The sequence below is a fragment of the Fopius arisanus genome, unplaced genomic scaffold, assembly GCF_000806365.1.
Source record: "Fopius arisanus strain USDA-PBARC FA_bdor unplaced genomic scaffold, ASM80636v1 scaffold00041, whole genome shotgun sequence".
NCBI lineage: Eukaryota > Metazoa > Arthropoda > Insecta > Hymenoptera > Braconidae > Fopius > Fopius arisanus.
In genome coordinates, this window is record NW_011887780.1 from 490,630 (window position 1) to 510,608 (window position 19,979).

At 34.3% G+C, this 19,979-nt stretch overlaps 4 protein-coding genes and 1 long non-coding RNA gene across 11 annotated transcripts; all 5 read right to left on the reverse strand.

The window, feature by feature from the left end:
* Window positions 1-225: 225 nt before the first annotated feature.
* LOC105266753 (uncharacterized) lies at window positions 226-1,681 on the reverse strand. Of its 3 annotated transcripts, none has more exons than XR_892186.1 (4): window positions 1,590-1,681; window positions 915-1,282; window positions 513-825; window positions 226-316 (listed from the first exon to the last, which is right to left on the reverse strand). It is a non-coding gene; the product is annotated as an uncharacterized lncRNA (long non-coding RNA). The 3 variants fall into 3 exon arrangements; XR_892187.1 differs by having other exon boundaries at window positions 1,444-1,670; XR_892185.1 differs by having other exon boundaries at window positions 915-1,670.
* A 1,438-nt stretch (window positions 1,682-3,119) lies between these two features.
* Window positions 3,120-4,957, reverse strand: LOC105266756 (transcription factor BTF3 homolog 4). Its single transcript, XM_011305149.1, has 4 exons — window positions 4,562-4,957; window positions 3,718-4,089; window positions 3,500-3,627; window positions 3,120-3,412 (listed from the first exon to the last, which is right to left on the reverse strand). Exons 1-3 carry the CDS (start codon window positions 4,637-4,639, stop codon window positions 3,517-3,519), a joined length of 561 nt encoding a protein of 186 aa, XP_011303451.1. The 5' UTR covers window positions 4,640-4,957; the 3' UTR covers window positions 3,120-3,412; window positions 3,500-3,516.
* A 497-nt stretch (window positions 4,958-5,454) lies between these two features.
* On the reverse strand, window positions 5,455-11,253 carry LOC105266830 (lysosomal acid phosphatase). The gene is made up of 12 exons (XM_011305266.1): window positions 11,024-11,253; window positions 10,681-10,791; window positions 10,233-10,498; window positions 9,746-10,029; window positions 9,180-9,391; window positions 8,934-9,079; window positions 8,142-8,235; window positions 7,970-8,080; window positions 7,139-7,401; window positions 6,716-6,999; window positions 6,127-6,335; window positions 5,455-5,795 (listed from the first exon to the last, which is right to left on the reverse strand). The coding sequence occupies exons 1-12, from the start codon at window positions 11,105-11,107 to the stop codon at window positions 5,631-5,633; spliced, it is 2,229 nt and encodes a 742-aa protein (XP_011303568.1). The 5' UTR covers window positions 11,108-11,253; the 3' UTR covers window positions 5,455-5,630.
* A 164-nt stretch (window positions 11,254-11,417) lies between these two features.
* On the reverse strand, window positions 11,418-15,282 carry LOC105266757 (A disintegrin and metalloproteinase with thrombospondin motifs 18-like). Its single transcript, XM_011305150.1, has 13 exons — window positions 15,178-15,282; window positions 14,936-14,996; window positions 14,644-14,852; window positions 14,280-14,571; window positions 13,972-14,071; window positions 13,785-13,914; window positions 13,452-13,609; window positions 13,302-13,366; window positions 13,039-13,165; window positions 12,753-12,881; window positions 12,526-12,667; window positions 12,047-12,148; window positions 11,418-11,551 (listed from the first exon to the last, which is right to left on the reverse strand). The coding sequence occupies exons 1-13, from the start codon at window positions 15,238-15,240 to the stop codon at window positions 11,513-11,515; spliced, it is 1,617 nt and encodes a 538-aa protein (XP_011303452.1). The 5' UTR covers window positions 15,241-15,282; the 3' UTR covers window positions 11,418-11,512.
* Window positions 15,283-15,413: 131 nt separating this feature from the next.
* LOC105266758 (venom acid phosphatase Acph-1) lies at window positions 15,414-19,660 on the reverse strand. 5 transcript variants are annotated; one of them, XM_011305155.1, is made up of 8 exons: window positions 19,487-19,660; window positions 18,998-19,091; window positions 17,780-17,901; window positions 17,237-17,347; window positions 16,893-17,158; window positions 16,138-16,421; window positions 15,848-16,050; window positions 15,414-15,695 (listed from the first exon to the last, which is right to left on the reverse strand). In XM_011305155.1, the coding sequence occupies exons 3-8, from the start codon at window positions 17,867-17,869 to the stop codon at window positions 15,504-15,506; spliced, it is 1,146 nt and encodes a 381-aa protein (XP_011303457.1). In that variant the 5' UTR covers window positions 17,870-17,901; window positions 18,998-19,091; window positions 19,487-19,660; the 3' UTR covers window positions 15,414-15,503. The 5 variants fall into 5 exon arrangements, with proteins under 5 accessions (XP_011303457.1, XP_011303455.1, XP_011303454.1 ...); XM_011305153.1 differs by having other exon boundaries at window positions 19,481-19,660; XM_011305152.1 differs by lacking the exons at window positions 18,998-19,091; window positions 19,487-19,660 and adding an exon at window positions 18,278-18,482.
* Between the last annotated feature and the right edge of the window lie 319 nt (window positions 19,661-19,979).

The window sequence follows — 19,979 nt, forward strand, 5'->3', positions numbered from 1 at the left end:
TTCATGGTTATTGATCTCTTCTTTTTATTTCATTTTATTCGTCTAATGGAATCTAAAGAGAAAATTCTCAAGTTTGATGGATAAGACGTTCTTCATGTGAGCTGAAGTTTCAAAGTGCAATATCATATATTTACTGTACGACAGAACGACAAGTTAACTGCTGAAGTGTAACCGTGCGCAAACAAACGTTTGCCACTTGGTGAAGATGACGCGTCCAGAGGGGAACGAAAGAGAGCCACTCAAACTTTCTCGTAACAACAAGAGCACTCTCCCTCAACGTAATTTCCAATATAGTACTATTATAACAGTGAAGAAACTGAAAGAGAACAAGGTAATGCAATAATTATTACAGCCAATTACAAATAATCGTACTCGTACAATATGAATACTCGTATTCATACATAACATTATTGGGTAAGGGAAAATAAAATTGGGCAATATTGAAATGAGTCCCGGGGACGAATGAGAAATAGAGGAATTTTAAATGTCAATATGGACACAAAGCTACGAACGTTGGTGGTCATTCTACTATTCTGGAACGTATCGACGATTCTGGAACGTATTACTCGTTATGTGCACAATATTTTCCTTTGATGCGATATTTTCGTATATCTCCGGAACCTCAGCTGAGCTTGTATACCCAAGGTGACGAGCCACACATCTAAACCATGTAATGCATCAAGTTACCAGAGAGATCGTGGAGAGGCCGATAATTGCATGAGTAATTTCCCCAGAATATCCTTTTACTCCGTCGCAAGGGTTAGCGTTATTCTGTGTACAGCACCCGATTCCTCGTGGTATTTCCTCTCTTTCTCTAAAATAAATCTATGGAATTTTATAAAAAAATATGTCTTCTTTAGTCTGTATAATGATTAGGATTGGCAATATGCAATATGCAATAACAAATGGCTTACATTTAGTATATTTTTTTTATGCCTGGCAATGAGTCTCTACTTCTGGGGAATAATTATTCTCGTGTACTGCTCATTTGTATCTGTTGGCACGATGATGATATAATCTAGCGAATCATTCAATGGTGAACCAACAAACATTTATTACAAGTGACTTAGTTGTACAAGTGGATCACAGTTGTCCTGGTGGTTAGTGGTTAGCCGTTGGGACGTTGTGAACTGGCTAGTTGTGAGATATTTAGCTATACCGTATGCTCGACCACACTAGAAACAATGCCGTTAGTGAGGAGAGCCTAGATATTGGATGCAGTTGGGCTGGTTTCCCTCTAAGCCGATTTCATCCATCCGGCAAACAATAGCCCACTGGTACCCTATAAATTATCATCGACCAACAGTAAACAACTATTTCCAGACATTAAATTTTCCTCTTGTAAATTAAATCCATGTGCTAGCATACCAGCAACACATTTATCATAATTTCTCATCAAATTAAAAAATCGATTATTTCGGGGGGAGTAAAATGATAACGTACGTATTAACCTCGTCGAGAGATAATAGACCACTCGGTGGTGCGGAATATGTAAGTTGAATATAGAATTTGAAAATTTTGTGGTAATTGTGTGTGCGTGCGCAATGATATTATCGAGGAATGATAAAGAATAAAAAAAATTGAAGGACCTTTCGATTGGGGGTGATAGTATGGTGCGATATGACAGCCTGTGATTATCATATGACTTTGAAATCGTGCTGTAGATTTGTTGGCTGAGGGGAGCCAAATGTGCGTCGAGTACCACCAATAACTCCGGAAATAGAAGATCCAGTGTACAGAAGGTTTTACAAGTGTAACACGCGAGGCCAACTACTACCCTACCTACCCTTTCGTGACGAGGTGAGTTCTAAATCTACAAGGAAAGACCGTGACTTTGTAATATATAGGTACGACGCTCTACACTGTATATATTTTTTCAACTTGCATTCTAATCGTCTGTTAAATGTTTTTTTACAGTTTATTTATTGCGTTACGTAATCTAAAATAAAGGAGACTACTTGCTGAATTCTTGTACTTTAATCATGATGACGCATAATGCCCCAATCACTAAGACCCCTTTTCTACGTGTCACGTAGAAAAGGGAAAAATAGACTAGAAAATTTCAAGTCATCGTGAGAGGGATGGTATCAGTACATCGATACCCTATTTATCCTCGATGACGAGTTGTGGAAATAGTACTACGAGAAAAAACATTAATTAAATGTAGAGAATATTCCGCGAAAATGAATACTATGGAGATACGGAAAAAATACTTTGTGTTGTATTGGAGCTGGTTGGATACAAAAGGCCTTTGAAAGCCGAGTCCTCAGTGTCAAGGATGCCAATACGTAGTAGAGACTCGTACAAAATAATAAAAAAAGCCACGGAAGTACGTGCAAGTTGCGAATACATTTCTCTTATATACACTCAATTTTACATATAGGATTTTTTATGAAAAAAAGTGAAAAATGAAAAAATTAAAAAGAGTGAAAGGAATTGTTACATTTTGCCAGTCCGGGGTGACCTGATTTTTCCTCATCACAATTTATAAGAATGATTCCCCTAAGAAATCTCATTTCCACTCAATCCCTCCCTCTTCCCTGAGTCAGTCAGAATCAATGCTCATGAAAAGATGAATAATTGAAACGAAAAATGAAGAAAATCTTTCATTAAACACTAGTACTCCGAAAGACCATTAGGAATTGTACAGATTTTTTTCATCCACATTTTTTCTCGTCCCTCGGCGTTCTATTCAAGAATTTTTTTTTCCTTTAAAAATTGTTTTGTCAGGAGAAAAATTTGTTCAATTTAGTACATTATAAAATATATCGCCCAACGCACTGCAATGAAAAATTTAATTAAATTCATAAATACTCGTTCATTAATAAAAAATGTAGGCGCTCTATCTATCGATTTTAATTTGATGGGGAGAGGTGAAAATTAGATTCAGTTAAACTGGGTCATCAATAGAAATCCATCATTCACTGTTTAAGACTAAATACTGCAGAAGTGTCTAGAGAAAAATGCCCAGGTAAATAGTAAGATGAATATCATGTGCTCTGTAAACGTCGATCGTTTGTATAATAATGAGTCAGGCAGAAGAATTTTAATCGACATTCCATTCGATTATATTACCTTTTTTTTTTCCATTGGAAAGAGAAAAAAAATATATTTTAAGATTCAGTTTTCATTATGCTATTTTTTTATCTTCCACTTTTTCGTCGAATTCAAACACTCAAACTCGCCAAAGATTTGTTTCTCCATTTTATGATTATTATTATTAATATTTTCAGCTCTCCTTCATTTTTAATCAATCAATTGTTACTTATTTAATTGTAGCACAGAGTACGTCAAATGTTTTGTAACTTATTTCTTTTTTTTTATCTGTTTTCGGGGGGTTACAAATCTATCCTCACTGAAGCAATTTGTGTCACTTGACTCATTGAATCCAACTGTATGTTTCGCTGAGCATCTGTAACAATGAAAAACCCAAACTGTTAATAAAATTTTTTAATAAATCCATTTCCGACTTTTCCAGGGATTTTTTATAAACACTTACGATTAGTTTTGAACCAGTTAGGCTTCTGGTTTGGCTAGAGGGGCTTCCTTCTTTTCATCACCTGTCGATGAATCTTTTTTATCAGCAGTGGGTTTTTCAGGCTCTTCAACTTCTTTTTTCGGCGCCACCTTGGGAAATTGAATTATTTTTATTATATTTTATTGGGATTCAGTCGAGTGGAGTGAAATAAAATGGATATTAATGATTAATTAGTTCACCTCTTCTTTGCTCGCTTCGTCAAAATTGCCAACAAGATCGGGAACCTCATCGTCATCCTCCATGGCACTCTTAGCAATTGTACTTCCAGTAACAGTGCTTGCCAATCGCTTCAATTGAGTTAAACCTTCTGGACCCAGTTGGCTCAGAATACCCGGCAGCATTTCAGTTATTTGTTTGTTCTCACCATGGCCAGTAATGGCAAATGTGTTAGCCGAGAGACTTGCCTGGGCCTTCGGATTGTTAAAGTGGATCACAGTACCATCATCCTTAATCATATTGACTTCCTCGATACCCGGAATTGTATTCACTGACAATTTTTTCAAGCAGCTTTGCAACTTTTTGTCGTCAGTTGCCGCAGTAGCATGAACAACCTTTCATGGAAAATGTACATGTATTAAACATTTTTTTTTTTGCAAATAAAAAAGTAAAAAGACTTCGATTCGAGAAGAATTTCGCAATATAATGACTATAAAAAAATTTAGGCATCCATATTAGGTGATGAATTCGTCATGACAAAGTTATGCACAAGTGTATGAAGAAAAAAAAAACAAAAAAAAATGCTGGTCATATAAAAGTGATGATGCCGCTGATTTTCATTACACTACAATCTACAATCATCTGAGGAAGGGAAAAATGATTCTGATGCGGTTAAACAATTATGATGATGGTGGTGATCGTAGTTTTCAAACAAAAAGCCCCCTGGAGAGGAGCATGATTGTCATAAGGTACTATAATCACCATGAATGACATCCTAACAAAATACGTTATTAATGAAAAATATGTGTCTCCACCGTCCAATGACGTATATTAAATAATAAATATGGAAAATATTCATTGACTCACCTTCTTCTTACGACGAGGTGTACCTTTACCTCCAATTCGCACTTGTGCCTGTAACTTCTTCAACTTTTCAGGATTCATAGTGTTTGGAAATTGATTTATATTCGACGTTGACAATCACTAATGTGCGATAGTAATTATCGACCGACGACCTGTCTTAAATTCGTTAATATTACAGAAAATTAAGGACCGGCAACAAAACACGTGCTCACTGGTAGCCAAATGAGTTGAGAAAATGGAAGATCGCTTCTATGCCTTCTACGTCATAAATGACTTCCGTCAAGAAGTTGACTTGACTCATGAAAAGTAAAATTTCAATTTTATGGAATGCATGTTAGTATGTTGATGACACCAATACAATGTGACGATTAATACCCGCGATAATTTCAATCAGTATTTGAAGAATCTCTGGAAAGAGTATTTGATAAATGAGATGATATCAGGGTAGTTTGAGAGACATTTACTGACTTCAGATGTAGATGAGTGAGTGAGAGAGTGTCGCCCCAGAGAGTGCCGCTGCTCGCTCGTACTAGCTGCTATTGGTGCGGGTTACCAGCGCCCTCTGGGAATCGATTATCAGATAAATTCAAATAATTTGAAAGATAGTTTATTTCATAGAGATTTTTATTATGGATTAATAAATTTTTGGATGAAACACCAGGAATTTCGAATTCGCGGGATAAACACTGGAGGAGATCTCCAAAATCGATAATTCATTGGTGAATATGTTTTTCGATGATATCTAGGAACTGAAGGGACAGAGCGTTTTTTTTGTAAAATCCTTTTTTATAGAAAAAGATGAGAGCTGTAAAAAAGGTATTAGTGAAAATATTGCTATCTCTTGTCGATTCCGGGATATCGCCCGAAAACTTGGGTCGAAAAAAAGAGACATGACATTGATGACAAGTGAAATATTTTCTCCATCAATACGACAAAAAGCTCGGAATACCGAGGACAAAAGTGAATGGAAACGCAAATTGATCTTTATCTGAACAGAATTACAGATTGCGAAGCCAAATCTCGAGAATTATTTTCTTCAATTATTGAACCACTTAGGATATAATTAAACATTTCATTTATACATTTTCACAATCTGGTCCTTCGGACACTTGAGGTCTTCCTCGGAGGGAAAAATGTCACTGAACCGTTGAACGAATTTATCAAAAGGACACGACTCTCCACATCCAGTAATATTGACTGGCACCCGCTCAGCTGGAATTCCTTTATAGTAGAATACCTGAAAAAATCATCAGATAATTACCAATTTACTCCAAAAACTTACTTCCTAATTAATTAATTCGGTAATTATCCACCAAACAAAAACAATAACAAGCTTGCATAAATTTTTTTATTACATCGACAATTTTACTTCACTGACTCATCAATTTATCAATGAATAATAATTAATGAATAATCAATATTAATCAATTAATTAATTATTCAGTGATTAAAACGATCGATTGAACAATAAAATATCGGGAAGACTGTTATCCATTTCTTTATCTATTCTCATTTTCCATTTTCGCGATTCGCGATTTGTAATGGATTATTTATTTATTCGTACTCACTCGAACGTAATACTTATGATAATCATCCTCTAGGAGCTCTACGAAGATGCCACTGGAGTAGTGAGGAACGTGGGATTCAATGATATCGAAAACATCTAGAAGTGACGCGATGTTGTAATCATGAGCCGAGAAGATATTTAATTTCAGATCCGGTAATTGGCCATCGATTACCGATGACATCGTATCCACGAAATTCTTCAGCATGATCCCTGTAGATATTTATAATTAATATAACAATATCAATAGCAATTTATTTTTATTGCAATTCTTCTCATTTGGAGAGTAGACAAAGTGGAACATCTTCAATTATTAATATCTCAAAAACCGTAGACTGAAATCGAATGATTTTTTTTTTATTAAAAACCTAAAAAACAGAACTTCAAAATGAAATAGAAATCATGAAATTTCATTCGTCCACTCCCGAGTTATTAGCGATTGAATACGTTATTCTATCGCACCCTCATTGCAGTCCAAATTTCCAATTCTAATTTTAATCTAAATTTCCAATTATTGTCTAATTTAAATAAATTAATTCTATTAATAAACAAAAGGAACTATCATATCAATTAATCAGAGTGAAGATCATCACCTCCATTCAACGTTTTTAGCCTCTTGGTGTAGCTGCAGAGTCGAAAATGAAGAAGAGTTGCATTCAAAAGGATTCCATCAGGAAAAATTCCTTTCGTCCATTCAGGAAGTTCAAATCCTATGGAATTCAAGGCCCTCAAGCATCCGTAAATTCCAGCAATATCTCTAGTACCGGCAATGGGTTTTCCAGTCCATTTTGTTAGATTACTCTTCAATTCGTCGTACTCCGTAATTTTCTCGTGAATCTCTGGCAACTCCATCGTCCTCTCGAATTCAGCACTGAACCTGAAGAAGAAATCCATAAACAGCACACAAATTAATTAATTTCTGGTAATTAAATAGAATTATTTAATCTATTCATTAGAATGGGTAGAATATATTAATTAATTTATATTTTAATGAATGGAGAAATTCTTTCACGTACTGTGGACACTCGGTGGACATCACCAGGACATCTGGACCTGATACGTAGTTCATCACGACTGGTTGCCAATGGAGGATGGAGTTCCACTGCTGTTCAGATGATGGTGGAAATGTTCCTGCCATCATCAGTTGAAGAGACATTTTCGTTCGATCTGAATTTGAACTTTGAGCACGAGCTAGACTCGGGTGGTACTTATCACCCAGGAAGTCATCGTATTTTTCGCGAATATGAACACCGAGATCGTACACTTGTTGTTTGCCTTTCTGAAAATTAACATTCAATTTATTTAAAATTCAATGATTTAATACGTGACTTATCACAAATTTGCATCAATCGTACTTCATCACGTAATTCTTCAGACTGAACGCTCGTTCTCGTCTCAAGGCAAAATTGTTTATAATTATCTCTTTCTGATACAAGAATTTGCTTATCCAAGACATTTTTCTCTTTGTGCAGATGTTCATGATGAGAGGAAAAATTTATCTCGGAGTTTATTCAAAAATCTTTGGTTTTCCCGTCAAGGTAATTGCATAAATTAATAGCTGTGATTGTTATTGTTATAGGAATTAAACAATGCATATAAAATACACATTTATTCTGAAAACATGAGAATTTGATGTGGAAAAATCAATGAATACTTAAAAAATAAAATAATAAATAATATCTAATTGAAAAAAAAAGAGAAAAATTAAGAGAATAAAGATATAAATGAAAATAACAATGACGATAATTTTTTTTGTTTTCAAAATGCATGAAAAAATCTTTCTAAAATCCGCGGAATTTTTGAATTTTTTCGCGTGATTACTTCTAATTAATGCGTGGACAACTTACGTTGGTCAATTGTCCTTGACCATTAGGAGGAAATGTATAATTGACGTATGGATTCGTAGGAAATACTTCGGTACCACTGGCCAATGGGGCCCTCTCCCCATGACGAAAAATCTTTAAAAAAAAAATAATTCTTTTAAAAAATCTCGAGACATTTATTACCAGGACAACCTACCACATTCAGGAATTTCACCCTGAGCCCCAGCGTCGCCTGGATCCCGATGAAGACCAGCAGAAAAACTCGATAATTGTTAATTAACATGATTGATCAGAACTCCAGAGACTCTTCCCACGACGAAAGCTACGGAGGGACTAGACTTTTCCTATAATGACTAGTTGGATTAACTGTTTTCCTCTCCCTCCACTAGACCATGAGGAAAATATTTTGCAATACCAGCGCAAACTTGATACCGATTACTCATGACCTGTGCTCTAACAACGATTGATACAACTATTCGAGTACCTTATCGCGATGTAATTGAAGTGTGATAAAAGAACTTGAAGTTGATTAACAAATCTTCCACTTCTGGTATAACAAAATGATAATCACGATTAATGAATAATTAGTATCGTTATCAATAATTATTAATAATGATTGATATTATTATTGTCAACGATAAAGAATGATATTGACTCGAATAATTTTTATTAATATTTAATCATAATAATAATTTTCTTAGAATCCTAAAAAATTTTGAGATTTAGATTTTTTTGATTTGAAGTTTCAGTGATGAGAAATGAATAATAAATCTTGATTAAGAATTAATTGGTTTTGGAATTAATAATTATTTATCATAAATAATGATATTGGGGGTGAGTTGTTTTTATTATTATTTATTGATAATAATCACGTTTTATGGGATAATTTTTTGATTTTTGCAGAATTTTTATTTTTTCAAAATTTTTTCAAATTTTTTTTTCTTCAACTCCTGGTGGCCGTCACCTCTAGATGGGACGGGGGTCCTACGGTTTTTCCGGATCGCATTTCAGGTCGTCTGCGGTGGGAAGAACGTCCGCGTACAGATCGATGAATTTCTCGAGGGGACAGGGATCTGGGCATCTCGGGATTATAATACTTCGACGAATTGGGGGAATCCCCAGATAGTAGTACATCTGCAATCACAAGATGCATGTGGAGATCATGAATATTATTTATTACAGCTATTTAATTTATTTTCTTGATTGCACTTTTATTTTTGCTGTTGACACTCACCCTGATGTAATGTTTATTCATTTCCTCCAGCAGCTCCATGAAAATTGCACTGGAGTATGCGGGCACTTCGTATCCGTCACTCACCCCTAGGGTCAGCTGGAGATTTGCGAGGTGGGTCTCGTGGGCACTTATCAACACCATTTTCACACATGGGGGACCCTGACCCTTGATTTTCGCTAAGATATTCTCCGTGAAGTTTCTCAGGATTATTCCTAGAATTTGAGGAAATGGTTTTTTAATCTATTCACATTTTCTTTTATAGTTTTACATAATAAAGCAGTTCTGAAAAATTAAATTACATGATGACGAAATATTTTTGAAGTGTTGATATTAAAAAATAGATCTAATATTTTTGAAAAATGACATTTGAAATTCAATGTCTATTTTATTTTCATTCGACTTCTTCTAATTGATATTTTTATTAAAAAATCAATTGTTATTGACTCGAAAAACTAAAAAAATTTGAAGAATGTCGAGAGTAAATAATAAATTGCTGGAACTTCCGAAAAATCGGTGTCACGAAATCCTGAAAAATCGCAAAGATCTCAAGATTAAAATTTAATCACCTCCATTCAAGGCCTTCAACCTCTTGTTGTAACTCATGAGTCGATAATGAAGAGTAGCCACGTTCAGCAGTGATCCATTAGGAAAAATTCCCGCTGTCCACTGGGGAAGTTCAAGGTCCATGGCTTGGAATGACGTCAGTCCATTGTAAAGACTCAAGAATTCCCTGGTGGTGGCAATCGGTCTTCCAATCCATTCAGACACATTTCTAGCTAGACCACTGAACTTTGCCACTTCTGCTTTGACTTCAGGAAGAGCCAACACAGCATCAAACTCCCTCGCGTGTCTAAAAAAAACGAATCCATCATTCCATTCAACATATTGACATTATTATACCATTATTTCATCAATTTTTCCTCCTCTTAAATAATTAATTAAATAAACTTCTATTTTTGAATGATCAATTTTCGTCTTCTGAATCTCTCAATCAGTTATTCAGAAAAAAATCTGAGAAGATCTATTTTTCTATTGATTATTTTATCAACTCACTTGGGGCATTCTATACCAAACAATAGCAAATCCTTATCTCTTCTCTGATAATCACAGACTATTGGCTGCCAATTCAAGGCCGGATGCCACTGTTGTTCATGTGCTGGGGGATACATTCCTGATACGACCAACTGGAGAGACATTTTTATCCTGTCAAAATCAGAGCTGTGCGTGATGATTTCGTGGGGATGATACACCTTGCCTAAAAAATCGTTGTACTGATCGCGAATGTAACTCCCCAGTTCATATTGTCGTAATTTTCCTCTCTAAAACCACGAAATCACTCTTATTTCCAGAGATCTAGGTATTTTTAATGTATGAATATAGGTTTACAGAGGAACTACACCAGAAAACATTGGGAAATTGCGTTTTTTTGTCTTAATAAGTCGAGGATTAAAGGATTTAACCATTCAATCGCAAGAATAAATTTTATATTTGGGGTAATTACATTATTCAGTTGTCCAAGTCCATGAGGCCAATAGGTTGCGTTCAGGTGCGGACTAGTTGGAAATGATTCGAAAGGATCTTCACTGGGAGTTCGATCTCCATGACGAAATATCTAAAACCGCCATTTTCTATGATCAATTAATTATTCTCAACATTTTTCTGCCTTTTAATAAATATAAATCAATAAATCAAGTATTCAGTAATTATTCAATTGTTAGGCTGTCAAGTGCATTTATTCCCAAAATGAAAAAACAAGAAGAAATCGATAATAATAATCGAAAATTAAATTAATTAATATATTACTGACTTTTTTAATTGAAATATTTAATTATTTTTGTACTTACGACATTAAGGAATTTCAACTCCAATCCAATACTGACGTCAAGTGATAGAATAAAAATTATGAATGCAGAACGAATTAGGAGCATCGCGATAGCAAATAGAGCTTTGGGCAATTTTTAAAAAGTATAATTAATTTATATCGATTAATACTTTAACGATCGGTGCGAAATGTTGACATGCCATGGGCTCTGTCATGAACTCCACTGAGACTCTGCAAGTCTATCTAAAAATTGCCTGGAATTATCAATACGATAAGAGCAAAGTGAATAAATGGACGATAAAATTGATAAATAGGAATTATTGCTTCAGAGCTGTAGCAATCGGAGATGACGAATTCCTCTGCACTCCAATCAGATAGGCCAGTAGGGGAATTTGATAAAATAAATTAAACACTTGTGCTGAGTTATTGAATGATGTATTTACGAATACAACTTTGATGTTTACTTGTAATGTTTATCGTTAAATGAACTCTGGTGTATTTATACTCGGCGTTAAATCTGGAGAGGCACGCAATGGCCGCTTATGCAATGCTGGAAGAAAAATTTAATGAGTCTATTAAGGATTGTCTTGTGGAAATTGGCTGGTAATGAATTTACGGAGTTGTTAAATATAACTGGATGTCCGCTGTTTTCGCTAATATTTCCGTCAATCATTTTTATCATTTTTTATGAGTTTTTCTCGGTGATGATCATTTATCCGCATGTCAATGCGCATTTTTCTCGTGTTTTGGTATCAATTATTTTGAAAATGTATTGGTTTGTTATAAATATCGAGGAATTTTTGAATTTTTGAATTTTTCCATTTCTCAATTTTTCAATTTTTCAATTTTTGAATTTTCGAATTGTCGAATTTTTGAATTTTTGAATTTATCAGTTCAATTCAAGGATTCAGGTGAAACTATTTGTGATTAAATCGTCAAGACTATGAGGAGATTAATTTTGTAATCAAGTTAAACAAGAAACTTGCAATATTTCAATCGCGAGTAATTTATAATTTATTTAGTCGATTGCTCGGGGATTTCCTACCTTTTGTGGTCCGCATGTGGATCCTTCGGCCGGCGCCGCGAACCCTCGACAAAATGGCTTCCCAGGCACTTGGCATTGCAATAGAATGCACGTGTTTTTGTGCTACGGGAAAATGTTTAAATTACAAAAAATTCATTAATGAGATAAATTAAAATAATACCACATAACAACACAAACTCTCAGCTCGAATAAAATTCCAACAGAATTTATAAAAAAACCAGAGATTTTTCTGTTTAACCTTTCCATACGTAAATAATCATAAATTATTTAACAATTAATATTAATTTGTTTGTTGCTTTCTTGAGAGAATAATTGATTTCACCAAACTTTATAATTAAATTTTAAGTTATTCAAAATATTGCTGTTGAGAATAAAAATTATTCTCGAAATGAAAAATGCAATTAATTCAATTTTTAATTAGATTGATATAATGAGATTCGTAAGATATTTCTGGATTATTATTTATATATTATTTGTACCTGACAGGCCTTGGTGACTCCCACCCCAAAAACTTTTTCACATTGTTCATCAAGAGACTGAATTTTTCCAGGGAGAACTCTTCCTGATTTGTTCTTCTTGATTGCCGAGGGTTTATTCAATAGACACGATGCCTGCGCAGTGCTAAAAAAAATGTCGATAATAATAAACAACAGCACAATAATAATCAATATCATAAAACCGAATCCGATGAAATCAAATAAAATACCTGAAAAATTTCCGAAAAGCTTTTTTACTGCAATTAGACCACTGGAAACTCTTCTCAGAATGATGGAGCTGGGTGGACATGATGTACCCACCATCAGCACATTCTCCTTTATCATGCTGCACTCCAAGACTAAAAAAAGAGAGAGAGAAAGGTTGTAGAAATAAAATTAGAGAAATACTAAAGCTTGTCTGTCATTTCTGTTGGACAAACGAAAAAGATTTCTTCGTCTCAGACGAACGAGAGGATATGTAATGATTAAATGAAATGATTAATTATAATCTCGTACAGGTGCGCTAATTCGTGTGCTGCAGGTATGATTCCACTGAATCCTCCGTTATCCTCAACGACTCCAACAGCTTCTGTATTTTTGTCGGCAGTATTTTCCTTGCAAACTCCTTCCACATACGCATATCCTTCATTGAATTACCGAAAATAAAAAGAAAAAATATATAATTAAAAAATAGATATTGCAAATATGATATAACATATTATATTTGCATATTTATAAAATAAAAATATAAAAACATGTGTTTAATCTTTATAAATTACCGAGAGTCGTGCCGTCGCAGATATTTTTCACGAACGGTGAGTCCAGCATATTGCAGATATCTGTTCTGAAAATGAAATGTCACCGGAGGAATTGATGGATATTTTCCTTCTCTGTAATTGTTAGTTATTAATTATTGATTAATTAATTACCGTGTCATAGCTATCGCAGCGTCGTAATCTGGAAGATTTTCGTCGAGGTAGAAGTACTTGCCCATTCCCATGAGGGCCTTGTCTGCATCCACTTGGGTCAGTCCTTCATTAGTTGTCTTTAGTTTGTGGTTATCAATATATGGGGCACCGCCTTCCTCCTTCAATCAATGAATCAATAATCAATTATCGATTATCAATGAGCAATGATAAATTATCAATTAGCAATTGTCAATTATTAATTATTAAAAATATAGATTTATCAAAACATTTTTCCACGATTAATTATTGAGATATGGAGATAATTAATTATGATCATATGATAATAATACTCACCACGGAAATGACGAGCGCCGCAATCTTCAATCGAATTTCCGGTTTCTTCATCGATCTGTATCGCAAATCCACGGCATTCCAAAACGATAGAAGATATAAAATCGCGGTGTTCACGTCTTCCTTCTGAGTCCTGAATTGCAATTGTAATTATCAAAATAGTACCGACGAGATAAATCATGAAACTCACTTGAATAAATCGTTATCCATCACCACCAATATCTCAGGAAATATCACCGGGGGTAAAGAGAGCTGGGAAATCCCCCGAGATTTTCGTAGTCTCCTGTGTCCTGTCAAAAAAATCATTAAAACAATAAAATATTAGAGAAAAAAAAAATCGTGACGGCAAAAATTAATGTCTAGTATTCAATTTAAATTTCAATTCTATATTCGGATATATATATTTTTAATTTAGGTGGGAAGAAATTTTTTTGTTCTGCCGTTCTACAGGATTAATTAGTAGTTAAATATTTTTTTAATGATTTGGGGAACACTCACCGAAATGAACGTGATCGATCTTAGTTGGCCGAGGTGCAGCCCTCATTACGATGTGATGGGTCTCTTCAATGGAATCATTACCGTAGCTACTACCAAATCTTAAAATTTGATTTCGTGGATTTCCAAAGAGAATGCCAAGAAGTCCAGCTGGTGCTGCTGTCAATCTCGAGGGGATCGGTCGAATCAATCGATCATTTATCACTCCAAACATGCTGAACCCTCTCCGTCGTCGCTCCACAACAAGAGCCACGCGATTTGACGGACACTGGTAGATCGTTATGTTTCTTAAACCCTTAAAAAATTATTGAAATCATTAATATTCACTCGTAAAATTTATTCACTCATCATGTCATGATGTATTCACATTTTTCACCGGGATGTACTCCACGCCGGAATCAAATTTTTTATTCGGCTTGGATAAATAAATCGGTGTATTTTCACCGATCAGTAAATCCTCCGTCGGGTCCAGGGATAGATCGATGGACTCATCACTCATCTCCATCGTTATCCTGCCGCCACCACAGTTTTTATTCCTGAAGGAAGATCGAATTGGCACGACCTCGTAATCTGGAACTGGAACAATGAATTGCGATTCAATTGTTAAATCCGTAAAATTCAGAATTTCAAATAATCACTATTATTTATTTCACAGGCACCTTTATTTCGTGGAACGTGAAACACCGACTGGATCTCCTCGTCTGTCATGTCATCATGTAACTGATCAATTGAATATACATTAATTAAATTATTGTGAAGTAATTTTAATGAAAATGCAAGCGTAGACCCGCATTTTTATTTTTCGTGTATGTCTTTTGTACACAAAATTTTTTAAGGATACACAAATTATCTTTTAGTCATGAAAATGAATGATTTCGACATCTTGCGGTGATAATTTTACCTTTTTACATCGACAAGTCACAACAAAAAAAGCTAGAACCACAAACTTGATCATGTTACCCATTGAAGATTCATGGAGAAATGACAAACCAAACTGAAAATGTATCGACTACAGGCCTTATATTCCTGTGAAAACATCACGGATCAGTAATCCCGGATAAGCTCGACGGGCGCTGACACCTAATGTAGTTTTAATGATTCTTTTATCAGGAAATATTCTATTTCTATGAATCGTAATATTTGCGAAATTATCATGATTTATTTGTCTTGCCTTGCACTTGAACAACATTTCTTCAACAACAATCACAATCAATTCAATTATTTCTATTACGGTGTGGCCGAGTAGTAATTGTAATAATCATTCATGTTGTTGACTTTGTCCTTCACGCAGATCATGTCCTCGTCGGAGGGTATCACACTTCGAAGAACACGGATAAATTGGCGGAAAGAACAGGGAGAGTTACAGCCTGGAATACTCATCTCCTCAGCAACTGCGGGAATCCCCAGGTAATATTTAATCTGCAATGACAATCGATCAATCAAAGTGTTCAATAAGTCGACAGAATGTTCATTAATTATTACAATTAATCAATTTCCAGGTATTTATTTATACTATTTATAGTGTTATTCATCGAGTAAATATGAAAGTCAATGGAAATTGTTATTTTTACCCTGATGTAATATTCTTCTCCATCCGAGAGCAACTCCACGATCACGGCGCTGGAGTACTGAGGAACATGAGGATAATAGATCCCCAGAGTCTTCAGGAGGGCTGCGACGTTGGTCTCGTGACCGCTGAGCAGTGTAAGTTTTCTTCTACTCCTCCTTTCGATGACATTCTCCATTGTTTCTATGATATTCCTGAGGAGCATTCCTGGAATGGATTGTTAGTTCTCAGTCCTAATTAGGGATAATCTGGGGTAATTTTCGGTTAGTAATTATTGGAAATATTTTGTCCCACCCCCGTTGAGTCTCTTCAGCTTCTGACCGTAGCTCGCGACATCGTACTCCAGAATCGTGCCATTCAGCAAGAGACCATTAGGGAATATATCGGCAGACCAACGGGGAAGATCGAGGTTCAGTGAATTCTCCGCTGTCAGGGCATGATAGAGGTTAAACATGTCGTTGGAGCTTCGGAATTGCTTTCCAGTCCAATCGGATAAATCCCTCATCAACACAGAGAATTCAGATAATTTATTACGGACGTCTGGAAGATTTTTCACTCTCCTTAATTCCCTCAAGTACCTGAAATCATCGAGATGTAATTATAAATTTATTTTCTACGATTTTAAGAATCTTTTATTTATTCATTAGAAATAAAATTAATCAATCATTTCAGAAGATAAAATTTCTTTATCTTTTTATTCAAATTTCTATGGAATTATCTTTTGTGAAATAATTATTATATTGTTGTTAAAACATTGAATTGAAAATTTAAATTGCGCATTATTTTACGAATTATTCACAGGGAAAAATCATAAGATTATCTCGTTATTAATGGAATGATTAATATAAATGAACAGAGCAATCAATTAATCTTTCAATTGATGATTAATTGCGAGATTTGGAATATCGAATTATTGCTGAATTTTCAATTTACCTATTTATCTTTGTTTAAATATAGGATAATGTGGAAAATTGAGGGTGGACCAATTTTTAATGGTCATCTCAATTAACTTATTAATTAATTATGGAGATTGGTTAACGAGAACTCACTGCGGGCACTCCTCAGGGACCATGATGAAGTCATTTTCACTGCTTACATAATCAGTAATGACTGGTTGCCAATTTATGTCAGGATGCCACCGCTGGGCCTGCGTTGGAGGGAATAATCCTGCCATAACGGCCTGAAGAGACATTTTCGTTCTTTCGTAATTAGTACTGCGACCATAAGTAGTAAGAGGAGAATAAATATCTCCAAGGAAGTCCCCATAAAAATCTCGAAGTTTCCGCCCCAGGACGAACTCACGTCGTTTGCCTTGCTGGAATAATTAATTGTTCCATAGTAATTTTATTTAACTCATTAATTTAGCGATTAGGTAATTGCTCTGGGAGATTACGTTCGTCAGGCCGCCAACGCCGTGTGGGAAGAAATCGTCGTTCACGTAGGGATCATTGGGGAATCTCTCGGCTGCGTTGGTGTCCGGGGCACGATCTCCGTGACGGAATACCTGAAAATTCAGGTACCACAAGAATTTTAAAGTATCACAGGTGGAGGTAATTTTTTTTCCTGGAAATTTCGGGAATTAATCATTTAAATTTTTGTTTTACTTTATGAATTGACTTGAATCTTCAGTCAATTTTTAATTTAATAATTACTATAAATAATTCAATAACTGTTTTTTGTAATAATTTTAAACACTTAAAAATCGAAAAAATCGATAAGAAAATAAAAATGAAAAATGTGTAATGAACTCTCAATTTATTTATTCATTCAGTTATTCATTTCTTTATTTATTTATTTATTCATCTATTTACTCATCTATTTATTTATTTTGGAATTTGATGATGGAATATGAATTTTGATGAATCTCTAAAATAGCCACTAAATTTGTCTGGGCCCCACTGGGCCCAAGGAGTTGAAAAAAATTTGAGGTACTCACCACAGAAACGTGCTTCAATCGAAATTGCCTTGCGCTCACTGCAATTAAAGTAATGACTAGAATAAATAATGACTGACGTACAGGTGTCATCACGTCTTAGATACCACTCGGAGATTAATGACCTGAAAACATAATTAAAACGATTAACCCATAACTAATTAACTCCCGCACATTCATTAATTTTTCGTTCTTTTATTTCAAATAATTCAATTTCCCTTCGATTTAATTCCAGAAAATCTACTTTATATTCCATTTAACAATCAATTAATTCCCTAATTGATTTATTAGATAATGACTAAATTCGATAATATATTCTGTGATTTTTTTATTTCTTTCATAATAAAGAATCAATCGATGTTTTGAATAATCAATTAAACAAATACTTGAGAGCGGATTGTGAATAAATTATTGACGTCACGGTTTTGAAATTGAATTTATTTACTTTTTTTTCTTGTTGCGGTATAATTGAATATACGATTTTTTTTTTAGACTGATCACCTGAAGAATCTCCAATGACTGTAGAAGTCCAACTAAATTACCGGACAAGTACCTCTGCCGTAAATTTACTGATTATCCGTGATAAAGACAGGTGATACAATCACCGATAAAACAACGAAAATTCAAACGAAAAAATCTAATGAGTAATGAACTCACAACTCATGAATTTCTCAACTATGAATGTTTATTCAGGAATGATTTGCAAGGCGAAGTTATCTCAACTTATATCCACTCGCGAGTCGCAAAATGTCGCGATTATTTTTATGATTTTTCAAGTTAAATATACAAATTTTTAGCGGAAAATTCAACTACGGAGAAATATAAAACATTATCGAGAAGAAATTATTATTTTACTGCAATTGTTTGAGAATTTCGTTAGTTGTGAATTTATTTATTCTTTATTAGAGACTGTCGACGGGTTTTTTAATGGAATTTAATACAACTATTGGCGATGGATTTTGAATTTTATTTTTTTTCTGTTTTTTGTTGGGGATTTTTCGTTCACTTTTTCGCACAGAATTTTATTTTTCCTTGAATTTGAACAGATAAAAATGCAGTAAACGCGCTATGCCGACAAATTTTTTAAGTATTTTACATAGAATAAATTCTACTAAAGACGGAGCATTCATAATTTTTCTAGAATATATTAAAAATTCCACTGAATTTTCCCAAAATATTGCATTTTTACTAAAAATTTCTATTGCAAAAAGCATTTCTCACCGGAATAACTGAATCCTATTGACGATTTCTCCAGATATTCTGTCAATAAATCTAGAGTATTCCCCCAGTAGACTGAACTTGGTATGAAAAAATTCTGAAAGCCAAAAACCATAAATTTTTAAACAATCTCCAATAAAAATTGAAGATTCAGTAGCGAAATGGTAAAGTAGGCGAATAGCATTTTTTCGACATCAGTTTTTAGCCGATATCTCGAAATCTAACGAGCAAATTAAATTTTTGGCATAAACATTTTTTATAGAAAAAGATGATAGCTACAAAAAAGATATCAATAAAAAAATCGGTATCTTTCTTCATCTCCGAGATATTAACCGAAAACGGGCGTAAGGATATTCGGCAATCGAATTTTCAATTCTGCTTTCATTTATTCTCTCGTTATTTCCAGTTTGTTATAAAAAAATGGGAGTGGATTTGACGTTTACCACCAGACACTTTCCCAATGATAAGATAAATCAAAAATTGGACCTTTGCCTTTGGAGATGATGTAGAGATCGTGATGATTACGCAGTCTCTGGGGATTGATTATTGAGTTGGCAATTGATCAAGACCCGAAAGCACCTGTCGACGAGTTCCAACTGGTATCTTCTTTCCTACAACTTGGGTATCAAAACGGCTGAAGACCCCGTGAAAATCACGTGACAATCCTCGGATTTCTGAATGAATAATTTTTATGGATCCAATAGGACTAGAGCGGTTAATCCGCATTTCCAATGATTGTTAATATTTCTGACTCTTTTAGATACTTCATTCAAGAATTTCAACATTAATCTTGATTCTGAAATATCACTGCCTAGCGGCAATCGTTTGTGCTGATAAGAACATTCGATGTTAATTGTCAATTATGGGTGTTAATTATTAATAAAATCAGCGCAAATGTGTCTAACACTTGAAGATAATTTTGCACTAGATAAAAATATTTTATTATTATTTTGGGGCTACTAGAATTGCTTTTATTTCTTATATT

Bases quoted from the DNA above. Each gene is read 5' to 3' on its own strand.
- LOC105266757 (XM_011305150.1), bottom strand. From the start codon at position 15,240: ATGGGTAACATGATCAAGTTTGTGGTTCTAGCTTTTTTTGTTGTGACT. The intron at 13,915-13,971 runs GTGAGTTTCATG...ATTGCAATTCAG, and splicing joins ATGGATAACGATTTATTCAA to GACTCAGAAGGAAGACGTGA. The intron at 12,668-12,752 runs GTATTTTATTTG...CATTTTTTTTAG, and splicing joins GCTTTTCGGAAATTTTTCAG to CACTGCGCAGGCATCGTGTC.
- LOC105266756 (XM_011305149.1), bottom strand. From the start codon at position 4,639: ATGAATCCTGAAAAGTTGAAGAAGTTACAGGCACAAGTGCGAATTGGA. The intron at 4,090-4,561 runs GTGAGTCAATGA...TTTCCATGAAAG, and splicing joins CACCTCGTCGTAAGAAGAAG to GTTGTTCATGCTACTGCGGC. The intron at 3,628-3,717 runs GTGAACTAATTA...CAATTTCCCAAG, and splicing joins ACGAAGCGAGCAAAGAAGAG to GTGGCGCCGAAAAAAGAAGT.
- LOC105266830 (XM_011305266.1), bottom strand. From the start codon at position 11,107: ATGCTCCTAATTCGTTCTGCATTCATAATTTTTATTCTATCACTTGAC. The intron at 10,499-10,680 runs GTAATTACCCCA...TCGTGGTTTTAG, and splicing joins GACTTGGACAACTGAATAAT to AGAGGAAAATTACGACAATA. The intron at 5,796-6,126 runs GTGAGTACGAAT...TGATTTTTTCAG, and splicing joins ATCATAAGTATTACGTTCGA to GTATTCTACTATAAAGGAAT.
- LOC105266758 (XM_011305155.1), bottom strand. From the start codon at position 17,869: ATGACACCTGTACGTCAGTCATTATTTATTCTAGTCATTACTTTAATT. The intron at 16,051-16,137 runs GTGGGACAAAAT...AATCCATTCCAG, and splicing joins GCTGAAGAGACTCAACGGGG to GAATGCTCCTCAGGAATATC. The intron at 15,696-15,847 runs GTAAAAATAACA...TTGTCATTGCAG, and splicing joins GAGAAGAATATTACATCAGG to ATTAAATATTACCTGGGGAT.